Source organism: Nerophis ophidion, linkage group LG06, assembly GCF_033978795.1.
Source record: "Nerophis ophidion isolate RoL-2023_Sa linkage group LG06, RoL_Noph_v1.0, whole genome shotgun sequence".
In the NCBI taxonomy this organism is placed as follows: Eukaryota; Metazoa; Chordata; class Actinopteri; order Syngnathiformes; family Syngnathidae; genus Nerophis; species Nerophis ophidion.
Genome location: NC_084616.1, coordinates 26,584,653 through 26,596,870, shown reverse-complemented (window position 1 = coordinate 26,596,870; position 12,218 = coordinate 26,584,653). Strand labels below are relative to the sequence as shown.

General features: G+C 36.5%; 1 protein-coding gene across 7 annotated transcripts in view; it reads right to left on the bottom strand.

Annotated features, from left to right (window-relative positions):
* Positions 1-246: 246 nt before the first annotated feature.
* The window catches only part of LOC133554447 (synaptotagmin-2-like), a 169,156-nt gene continuing 157,184 nt past the window's right edge, over positions 247-12,218 (bottom strand). For all 7 annotated transcript variants that reach the window (XM_061903232.1, XM_061903230.1, XM_061903229.1 and 4 more), the window contains 2 exons: positions 9,612-9,745; positions 247-7,312 (listed from right to left, as the gene is read on the bottom strand). In XM_061903232.1, the coding sequence (XP_061759216.1) occupies positions 7,097-7,312; positions 9,612-9,745 (350 nt within the window). In that variant the 3' untranslated portion in view covers positions 247-7,096. The remainder of the gene's footprint in view (positions 7,313-9,611; positions 9,746-12,218) is intronic.

Genomic DNA, 12,218 nt, shown 5'->3' with positions numbered 1-12,218 from the left:
AACAAAAATGTTTCAAAAAGTGTCTGGTGGTTGTATTTGCAGTCACCGTTTAGCATGCTAGCAGTGCCACAAGATGTATACAGTATGGCTACATCCTGTTAAGTGTGACATATTTTTATTTCTCCACATTGCTCATTAAATTGTAAAGCAATGAACCAGCTGTTGTTGTTGTTGTTTTTTCCTGCATGACAGAAAGTAAACATTAGCATCCAGCGAACACGACACATCGGACACAGAACCATCATGGTATTTAAAAGCTCTTTATTTCCTATTTGTTTTTTTTGTACAGAACTGGTAACACATATGATAAATTTGTAATAAGTTATTTGGCTCCCTTGATAACGTTATAAGGATCCCCAACATTTGTCCACTTAAGAGTCAAGAGGAGTTTGTGAGCAACGTTTGTGTCCAGTCAAGGGCTAAAGCATGCGATCCACAGTAGGCACAAGTACTGACATGAACACGCGCACCACGACACGAGACACGAAGAACACAGCTAGAGGACACAACCTGACTGTCCTCCAATCCAATGCTTTCCAAGAGGATGGAGAAGAGAAAGTAAAAGGGGGGAAAAAAACAGTCTTGAGAACATCTGGAATGAAAGGTCAGGTAGAGGAATTTGGCAGTATACACTAAGTCCATGTTGTAAACATGAAGGCCAGCGTTCTTTATGCACAGCGAAAGCAGAATTTGGGGGAGGAACTCCATGCGCCGGAAGTTTGATTACCGATGACACGTAAAAACGGAACAAAGACACAGAGATAAAGCCCGACTTTTAAGGAGGAGACAAACTGATGCACATAGAGGCTCTACATGTGAAGAATACATAAAAAAAAAAAGGGATTGCACTTTTGCTCAAGGAAAGGACAAAAAGAATAAGTGGATGGTTTCCCTTTTTAAATCCCACAATGTGTTAAACAAAAAACTGTGTATTCCAACTAAATGTGTGAGAAACATATTTTATACAACCGGAATGAAGGATAGATTGAAACCCTCCCCCCGCCCCAAAGAGCGTCAACAAGCGACTTTACGTGAGTACAAATCCCTTTAATGTGCTTGTATCTGCTCAACCTTTTGCCTCCTCATCCTAAAATCATTTTGCTGCCCGTTGTTTTGGCTTGACAAATTCCACAACTGCAGTGGAAACAGGTTAAAAATGTTCCGGTTATCTTTTGGACATTGAATAGCACTACAAGCTATAACAGTAGGTCAAGCTGAGCTAGCTTGCTTTTGCTTGTAAATTTTGGCATGATTTTCACTCAAAACTGTTTTAGGATAACCTATCGCAAAGAGTGGCACAATAATAATCTTTTAAACTGGCCGTAAATAACACTGTACCGCTAGTGCAGTGTTAGCTAACCTAGGGCTGGGCGGTGTATGGAGTTTGTAAGATCCATCCATCCATTTCCTACCTCTTATTCCCTATGGGGTCGCGGGGGGCGCTGGTGCCTATCTCAGCTACAATCGGCGGAAGGCGGTGTACACCCTGGACAAGTCACCACCTCATCGCAGGGCCAACACAGATAGACAGACAACATTCACACTTACATTCACACACTAGGACCAATTTGGTGTTGCCAATCAACCTATCCCCAGGTGCATGTCTTTGGAAGTGGGAGGAAGCCGGAGTACCCGGAGGGAACCCACGCATTCACGGGGAGAACATGCAAACTCCACACAGAAAGATCCTGAGCCTGGATTTGAACCCAGGACTGCAGGAACTTCGTATTGTGAGGCAGACGCACTAACCCCTCTGCCACCGTGAAGCCCAGTTTGTAATAAATATCAATATATTTTTAAACAAGATATTAATTAATAAAATATTGCAATATCGATATAATTTATTTCACGTTAGGCAAGATTGATTGATTGATTGATTGATTGATTGATTGATTGAAACTTTTATTAGTAGATTGCACAGTACAGTACATATTCCGTACAATTGACCACTAAATGGTAACACCCGAATAAGTTTTTCAACTTGTTTAAGTCGGGGTCCACATTATTCAATTCATGGTCGATAGGGGTGGGTCATGGAACCAGGAAAGGAAATTACAACAGTCATCCCAAATGACAACAAGAGAGTCGTAGAAGAGAAGAGGGAATATTCAAGCGGGCGATTTTTATATTAAAAAAACTAGTGGAAGATAGCAAAGGGATTCTCTTCTTTAGATTTTTCTTTTAGCGATGTAGACGACGTCCAGGAAACCCACAATGCGTGTACTTGGCCACCTTTGGACAAATGTATGTGTCTGGATAAAACATTAATTTGAGTTGTTTACCATGTAAACCCAAATCAAAACTGTTCTCCAGTTGCCAAGCCGGGCATATTTCGCACGAGAAATGCTGCCAGAAATGTATGCCGAAGTGAAGAAGATCATAGTCGCCCAATTAAGTCAAATCACTGACTTGGGGCTGACCAGAACCGTACCTGTGTGACAGTCCATTACATCGTTGACTGCGAATTTAAAAGTGCCTGCCTGCAAATAATTTTTTTTTAACTGAGTTTGATACATTTTGTATTATTTGAACCGCTTTGTTATTTATTTTACGTAGAAAGAATATTTTTACATTTTATTTATGTTATGTAATTCTGTGCTACTTAAACAGGTTTTTTTCTGTGCTGTTAATACCCATCTTGACTAACTGGGTTAATAAAAGTGTTTACAATACAGTTGTCATTCACTTTCTATTTCCGTGAATATCGCTCAAACATTAATATTTTTAAATGAATACTTTCACTGGAAAATATATTGAGATATATATAGAATATTGAGTTTAAGTAAAAATAGTGAAGTTAATTTTTATTTATATAGCGCTTTTCTCTAGTGACTCAAAGCGCTTTAGATAGTGAAACCCAATATTTAAGTTACATTTAAACCAGTGTGGGTGGCACTGGGAGCATGTGGGTATAGTGTCTTGCCCAAGGACACAACGGCAGTAACTAGGATGGCGGAAGCGGGAATCGAACCCTGAACCCTCAAGTTGCCGGCACGGCCACTCTACCAACCAAGCTATAACGCCCCAATATATCAGCATATACTTTTTGTCCATATCGCCCAGCCCTAAGCTAACATATTCCTGCCAATGGAGATAACTTTGCTGCCGGTTCTAGATTTTTCTTTTGATTTTTGTTTTTTAGCAATAATTGTTTGACATATGCTGAGCCAAAGTAATTCATGCCAAGCGGTTATATGACCTGTTGCTGTGTCACTGTCTAATAATAAACTGCTAAGAAAACAACAATTCCTCCACCATTAGCTGTGTTAGACTATCCTATCTTAGCTAGTGTGTGTGTGACAATCATTGGTACTTTAACTTTTAACTAACTACCACTACCATATCAGATATTTTATAAAAATGTAAACCCCAAATTCAAAACCCTATTCTGTTAGCTGTGTTCGTCAACATTAGGCTAACCTAAAAAGTTAATGGTTTGGTTGATAAATTGCACTCATCCCAAAAAAGCAAATCCCCTGCTGTTCACCAATATGGAAGCCATGGCATCACATTGATGATGACTATAATCAGACTTACAAAGTTAAAAACAAATAAATAAATACACGCGCACACACACGCCCTACGAAACTTTTCGGGATGCTCACATCTCTGTTAAATGAATCTCCACCACACCTCTCAACGCAATGACAAACTGGCCGATAAAAATGATTTTTTTTTTTTCTTTTTTCTTACTGAATATCTACTCAGCTGAGCTATAAAGAGTTAGTGCTTGAGTTTTATGGCTTTAGTTTTAGCATTTATATTGTTTACACGTACAGTATTGTATAATAAAACAGTAGCAGAAATAGCTGCAAAGAGTTTAAGGTTGTTTAAAGTGGGAAACATTTAAAAAAGTAAACACAGTGTGGCGGGGAAAAAGGGATTCCAAGTCACTTGTGTTTACAGGAATGGTTTGTTATTTTGGCCCCGTTGGAGGGAGAAATGAGCCTGCTGACTTTCTCATGGATCAATCACTGGCACAAACACTACAATATGCCGATTGTTTCACTCTTATATTATTATAACAGATTGCAATGCAGGTTTTTTTTTTTTCTTAGGAAACCGTGTTGGAGACTTGGAGACCCTTGTTCCATACATAAAACTGCAGATCAACATATGTATGGCAGTACGGTTGAACATGACACAAAATAAATAGAATAATCGGACCACAAGGAGTCAAGATAGCAAGCATGCGGCTACATTTTCATCCTACATGAACTCACGCACAGTACTGGACGACACACTTGCTTAAGAATCTCAGGCGTTGGAAAGGTTCCTATAGGAATTAGCAGTAGTATTACTCTAAAATCTGGATGACATTCTCTCCAATGACTCTCATGAAAAATAAATACACATTTCATTTAGAAAATATACAGTGCATCTTTTTTGTTTGTTGTTGTGTTAATAAAATGACAAATGACACCCATTTAAGTACACAAGATATTTTTGCCCCGTCTCTAAAACATGCTCTTATGTACAGTATTTTTGTATAAACATGCAGTATCAACGTGGATGAACTATGTATATAGGCAAAACTACACCAATGGGTTGCTCGATTGCTTCCATGTCGCCTTATTTTTTTTTTAGTGTTGTCAACACACACACACACACACGCAAAGAAGGAAATCAGTGAAACGTGTTCAAATTCCAAACATCATTTGATTCACATTGACTTAAAGGGGAACTACACTTTTTTTGGAATTTTGCCCATCATTCACGATCCTTATGTAAAACAAGCACACACATTTTTCTTTTTTTATGCCTTCTAACTCGGAAATAAACACGAGCAAAAATCTGCTTACAATGGAGCCTGTCAACGCTTAAAAAAATATAAACACCTCTATCAAGGTTGTGTATACATGATGTAAGTATATAATAACAGGCACATTCATAATAACATTTAATATTTACGTATTTTGATTATTTTAAGCATACGGCAGCACATTAATTTCATACGTTCGCTTTTTCTTTCAACAATATCAATGATTATTACTCACTGCAGACTTCATGAGAGACAACAAACGAAATTAAACATCACTTACTTTACAATGTCTGCTGTCACTGGGATGCCGACTTTTAGAATGTTCATATATTTCCCGTTTAAATGAAGAATAATCCTCACGGAGAAAAAAGGTGCGGTCTTTTCATGTCTTTCTCGCCATTACCCAGTTTTAATTGGATGCCAAAGTTGACCAACATGTCGGATTATGTCCTCATCCTTCCACTATAAAGGTGAGGGACAATATTAAAGCTCTAGAATAAGCTTCTATCAGCTCTGAGGTTACAAAGCAGCACACCAGCTGATGATGATGTCAATATAGCAGCACAAGCTACTGAGCTCTCTGCAATCACGTTGCCGCTATAAATAGTTTGTCTACGTTAGCGCTTATAATAATGGCAATAATACTTGGTCAATATTCAGGTCATAATATGTAAATGGAGTATTATTGGCATTTTTGGGATGTTTTTTTACAGGTATTTATGAGGACCTCCCATTGACTCCATTGTAAGCAGACTTTGATTTACGCTAATTTACGAGTTAGAACGCAATGGAAAAAATATGTACGTCTTCTTGTCCCTCATAATGATTGTGAACAATCGGCAAGATTCCCCAAAAACGCGCAGTTCCCCTTTAAACTCAGTCAACTGGTAGTTTTTGCTATGGGTTGATGTTTATCAATTTACCGATATTTAATATTGATACTGTACATTTTGGTCTCTTATTATTACAGTGAACGAAACAAGTACAGAGCCAGAAAGCAGCACTGATGCCACAAAAAAACATTTCAGCCCCCAAAATAAGAAAAAAAAAACTCAATTAGTACAATTCACTTTAACTGTTTGATACAGTTGCAATCACCAGTTGCAATCCGGTGAAAAACACACAAAATCTGAGACAAGTAAACAAAAAAAAACATTCCATTAATTGCGACATAAATAAATATTTTAAAATCAATCGTTAAAGCTCTGTTTGAATGTAACATTTTGAGTTAAAGTGCTTGAGGAATAAATTAGTTTTGAATAAAACAAGAGAAAAAATGTGATAGAAAGGACGTGACAAATGAAAAAAAAACAACACCACGAAGCGGAAGGCGTCCCTGGTAGTTGAGAATTGCTTATTCTGATACTTGGAAGGCTTGTCTCCTTTATGACTGTAAGACTTGTGTGTGGAGTCCATGACTAATGGCAGTATCACTGAACAATTGGGACAAAGAGGTGGTGGACGGCAGGCGGTCACCGGCACCGTGTAAAATATCACATCATTGATGGCTGGAGTCAGTCTGTCGGATATTCCCTTGATTTGATGCTTCGCACAGTCAAGGACACACAATAACACAAAGTCTCCTTCATCCCTCAAACTGAAGAAAAAAAAAAAGCCCTCTGTGGCCAACTACTCTGTTTTGAGCCAAACAACTCTTGTAGAACAAAAGGCGTGGGGTCTCCTCTCAGTATTCCTGAGACGATGGGCGAAAGGTGAACTAATCGAAAAGGCAGTGTGTCTTGTGGGTAACTGGATATGTGCCTACCACTACTCGCTACCCAACTCTAGGAATGTACTAACAAAATGGTCGAGTAAGATAAGTGGCAGGTGTGGAGCGCGGTGCATGAACACCCAAGGAATGGACCTGCTTGTGTTATTCCTCTATTATATGGCAGTATAAAGCATTTTATTATTAAGCACTATTCTAAGCAGACTGTCACTAAGGGTAGGGGGTTACAATATCAATGAATGGATGTTTAATCCCCTTTTTCACCAGATTGCTGTTTAGCGCTCTAACTGTTCTTTTCTAGTCGACGCTGCACTCTCAGTAACAGAACTACAACCTCAATACAAAAATAGATCTAAAGGAAATCAACAAAGTATCTGTTCATCCTGTAACTTGTCGTCTTTTTTTTTTTCAATGACATGATTTTATATAACATGATGCTTTTTTTTTTTTTAGCTGTATTTGACATCATGTATGGATCTTTTGAAAGATGGCAGGGCAGTGGGCGAGATGTACATTTGGGTCCGGAATATACATAGACATGTGGGACCTGCAGGAATGATGGAAAAACGTGTGGCTAGTTGGGGGACAGCGTGGGGGGCGGGGGTTTACTTCTTAGCAGCCAGGGCCGCGAGGGCGCCATCCACCTCCTCCTCGGGCTGCAGTGGATGCCACTGGGCGATGGGACGTCGCGGGTTGGCCAACATGTCGGACCAGTGTTTCAGCCCTGCACCAGTGGACTTGCTGCCTACCCAGATCTTCCCAATGGCATCGTTCTTGCCGATCTTGTCGTAATCCAGCACTGTGATTACAGCTTGGATTTTCTAGTAAATGAAGGAGAATACATTACCACCAAGGCCAAAAATAGCTTTGTGCCAGCCTACCAATCAGTACCTAGAAGATTAATAACCTAACCATTACCTTCCTATACATACCTTACAATTTACATACATACCTATACCTAACACTGCTTCCTTTCTTCCACAATTTTCTAAAATCATCGTGCCTCTATACGTGTTCTCATAAACCCATGCTAAGCTTAACTGTTAACTATGGTCAGCCTGCACATCAATGCAGTTTCTATGCCGCTGGACAAAGCTCAAACGGAATCTCGTTGACATGTATGACTTAAGTGTTATTTATGACAATGACAATAAAAGGAATTGATTGAATTGATTGATTAAAAATTATTTAACAACTGACTGGAATACTTCGGAAATAAACATTGAAAGGTATACAGAGCTAACATTTCAAAACGATGGACTTATTTCTTGACTAGAACTTTCCAAAGCTTTATAAGCAGCGGTTTTATACAAAGGCGCAGCTAATCTATGGATTTGTCTTCGCTAACGGCTAAATTATGGAATGGATTAAACAAAGCAATCAAACAATGTACAAGAAGGATCCAATTTAAAAAACTTTTCAAGCTCAAAGTATTTACAAAGTACAAGGAAGTAGAGTCCTGATAAACATACAGAACCTTATTAAAAATATAAGAACATCTTATTCATCTCTTAAAGGATTAATAAAGACGTCAATGACTTTTCTGTTTTGTTTGATCAGCCGTTTTACTGCCGCATTACAATAACAAGATCTGATAGCTCAGTTACAACTCATGTTATTCTGTTCTGTGTTATATGTGTTTTATGTTGCAGGATTGCACCAAGTAAAATTCTTTGTTTGTGAACCCGTTCTCAAACAATGGCACTAAAAACTATTCTGATTCTGATTGTTTGGTAACAATTAAGGTATGTAAATAAACATTTACAAAGTCCATCCATCCATCAGCATGTATTTGCAGCTTATAGTCCGGTGATCCTTAGGTATAAAATATTTTTTTCTTTAAAGGTTTTGGGTGTGGCTTACATACCGGTGCGGTTTATGGTCCAGAAATGATGGTAATCAAAATAAAGGAAAAAGTTGTCAATGCAATAAATACATCATGGACAAACGGAAGCTGCAGTGGTTAAGGACTTAACAAAAGTATATACACAATTACTCATAATTAATTAGTAAATTACAACGGTATGGCATCAGAGGATTAGTCTTAAACTGGGTAAAAAGCTATTTAACCATCAGTGAGCAATATGTTGAGCGAGGCAAAAATGTATTTACAACTCCAAAATAAGGCTGTCAAATTTAATGCATTAACTCACGTGATTAATCACAAAAATATAGCAATAATCATGTGTAAATGCATCGACCGTATCTCCTTTACCTTAGAGGCAGATGGTTACTTTAAAGGCGGTGTGGGTTGTTATGTGGTCGGTGATCAGGTCAATGCATACGCCAGTGCAAAAAAAAGTGAGGAGCTGCCGATTGGTGTGCTCATTGGCAAATTTTGCTTCAAAATACACCCTGACAGGATTTAAGATAAAACTGTTGCCAGATGTTGTGCAAATAAATTACGTAAACTCAAGTAACAAATTTAAAAATGGTTGGGAATTAAATTTTAATAATAACATTTCATTTACTGTATATTAAAATGTTGGGGTCATTTTTTCTCGGTTAATTTGAATTATGTAAGCAAGTAATTTACTGTGATTAATCACGATTTAGCCATATTCGAAAAATGTATCATTTGACGGCATCACTCTCAATATATATTGTGGCGCACCCCAGGGATCATTACTGGAACCAAAATATCTCTAAACAACTTACATACAAAGGACTTCAAGGTAAACTTACTTACCTACTTATTCATGAGAACTTTACTGATAAATTATAGTTTTCTTGTGTTACCAAGTCAGCACAGCAAATGAACAAACAAATGGGTAAGTAATTTCTATGAAATGTTAAAGGTGTAGGAATAAATAAGCTACGCTTGCTCCTACTTCATTTCGGACATGTAATGAGAAACTGGAAAAATATGATGTATCACATTGTAACTATGTGCATGTTCGAAATAAATTAAAACTATAACCATACTTACCTTGATACTGTACCTACCTACTCAAATAAGTAGCAACCTGCTCACTACCTACTTGCCGTATCTACCTACTTCCCTCTACATATCTACTCATATACTGTACATATTTACTTATTCTTAACTAAAGACATGCTTTAATTTCACTGTTTATATATTTGAATGTTTTTACAAACTGTAAATAATTCCGTTCTTGCCTGCATTTGCTCGAGAGGAATCTCAAAGCTGAAGGACTCATTGTAGTAAGGATTTAATGTGTTCTTCTTCACTGTCGTCTTCTTCTTCTTCAGCCTCTTCCCATTCTGCAGCAAGTTGATCTTCACATAGGGATCTGAAAAAGGAAAATCATGATGAACATGCCTGCTTGGGCTGCAATGCTGCCATGTACAAACAGATGCGTAGAGGGCTGCTAACCAAAAGGCTATGCCCAAAGATTGTTAATCTATGAATAATTTGTTCATTATTTTTTTAATATGAAAGCAAAACTAAAAAAAACTAATTAGTTTGTTCTTTAAATATTTTTTTTCCAGACCCAAATCGAAAAAAGGTTTTTCCTATTTTCGATTTTGTACACAATTGGAAAATGGACGAATGGGCATATGCACTTATTTTTTGCACATCCATTTGAGACACCAAGTTTACACGGAACTAGATTCACGCCAACTCAGGATTGCAGGTAAAAACAAAAACAAAGACGAAGACACAAGGACCATTTGGTCTAAATCAAGTTGAAGCTATGGCATTGTATATAGAAAACTGGGTAATTGGATTAGTTACGGCATGATTTGCTCATCTTGTCACGAGCGTGTTCACAAAAGTGCCGGTTTTAGCAGCAAATGACCAATCACAAAAACAGGTTTACTGCTTACAGTTTACGTCACTCAGGAAAAACAATTAACGTATGAAAATTATGACAATATTAAACTTTCTAATGAGGAACACAGATACAGTTAAAATGCAAGAAAGAAGCGTAGTAAAAAAAAAAAATCCCACACTGGGTCAATTTCTAAACATCCACCTCATTGATATGATACATATGACCACCACTAACAATATGTTAATGTAGAGTGAATAAATGATGGGTTCGCAGTTCTCACTGCAAAGTGCTTTGAGTGTCTATATCAGGGGTCACCAACCTTTTTGAAACCAAGAGCTACTTCTTAGGTACTGATTAATGCAAAGGGCTACCAGTTTGATACACACTTAAATAAATTGCCAGAAATAGCCTATTTGCTCAATTTACCTTTAATAAATATATAAATTAAAAAATGGGTATTTCTGTCTGTCATTCCGTCGTACATTTTTTTTCCTTTTACGGAAGGTTTTTTGTAGAGAATAAATGATGAAAAAAACACAATTGAACGGTTTAAAAGAGGAGAAAACAGGAAAAAAATGAAAATTAAATTTTGAAACATAGTTTATCTTCAATTTCGAGTTTTTAAAATTCGAAATTCAACCGAAAAAAAAAAAAAAAAGTAGCTAATTCGAATCTTTTTGAAAAAATTTAAAAAATAATTTATGGAACATTATTATTATTTTTTTCCTGATTAAGATTAATTTTTGAATTTTGATGACATGTTTTAAATAGGCTAAAATCCAATCTGCATTTTGTTAGAATATACAACAAATTGGACGAAGCTGTATTTCTAACAAAGACAAATAATTATTTCTTCTAGATTTTGAACAAGAATTTTAAAATAAATTCAAAAGACTTTGAAATAAGTTTTAAATTTGATTCTACAGATTTTTTATATTTGCCAGAATATTTTTTTTTATTTTAATCATAATAAGTTTGAGGAAATATTTCACAAATATTCTTCTTCGAAAAAACAGAAACTAAAATGAAGAATTAAATTAAAATGTATTTATTTTTCTTTACAATGAAAAAAATAAATTTACTTGAACATTGATTTAAATTGTCAGGGAAGAAGAGGAAGGAATTTAAAAGGTGAAGAGGTATATGTGTTTAAAAATCCTAAAATAATTTTTAAGGTTGTACTTTTCCCCTAAATTGTCTTTCTAAAAGTTATAAGAAGCAAAGTAAAAATATAAATGAATTTGTTTAAACAAGTGAAGACCAAGTCTGTAAAATATTTTCTTGGATTTTCAAATTCTATTTGAGTTTTGTCTCTCTTAGAAATAAAAATGTCGAGCAAAGCGAGACCAGCTTGCTAGTAAATAAATAACATTTTAAAAATAAAGGCAGCTCACTGGTAAGTGCTGCTATTTGAGCTATCTTTAGAACAAGCCAGCGGGCTACTCATCTGGTCCTTACGGGCTACCTGGTGCTCGCGGGCACCGCGTTGGTGACCCCTGGTCTATATAAATTTAATCCATTATCATTTGCACGTAGCGTGCATAAACAGTGTACTGCAATACTACTTTATTTTAATAATGCCGTGAGAGCTAATAAGGGGAACTGTGGAAATTTTGTACATTTTATTTAGCTGGTAAAAAAACAAACAAACCAAAATGCTCATTTGCTGCAAATAATAATTTTGTTGACGTCTTGTGCCTTCAAATGCAGTAAAATAATCTTCCACTAGGAGGGTAGCAGGCAGATAAGGGCCTTGTTTGTCGCCTAATATTGTTTGTGAGTTTAGAATCATTAAGGCTGCAGTGACAAATGTGGATAAAAATCTGAAAAAGGAAACAAAAAATCTCTAAACTGGGCCACTGTGGAAATTTTGTACATTCTATTTAGCTGTTAAAAAAAATGCTCATTTGCTGCAAATAATAATTTTGTTGACGTCTTGTGCCTTCAAATGCAGTAAAAGAATTTTCCACTAGGAGGGTAGAAGGCA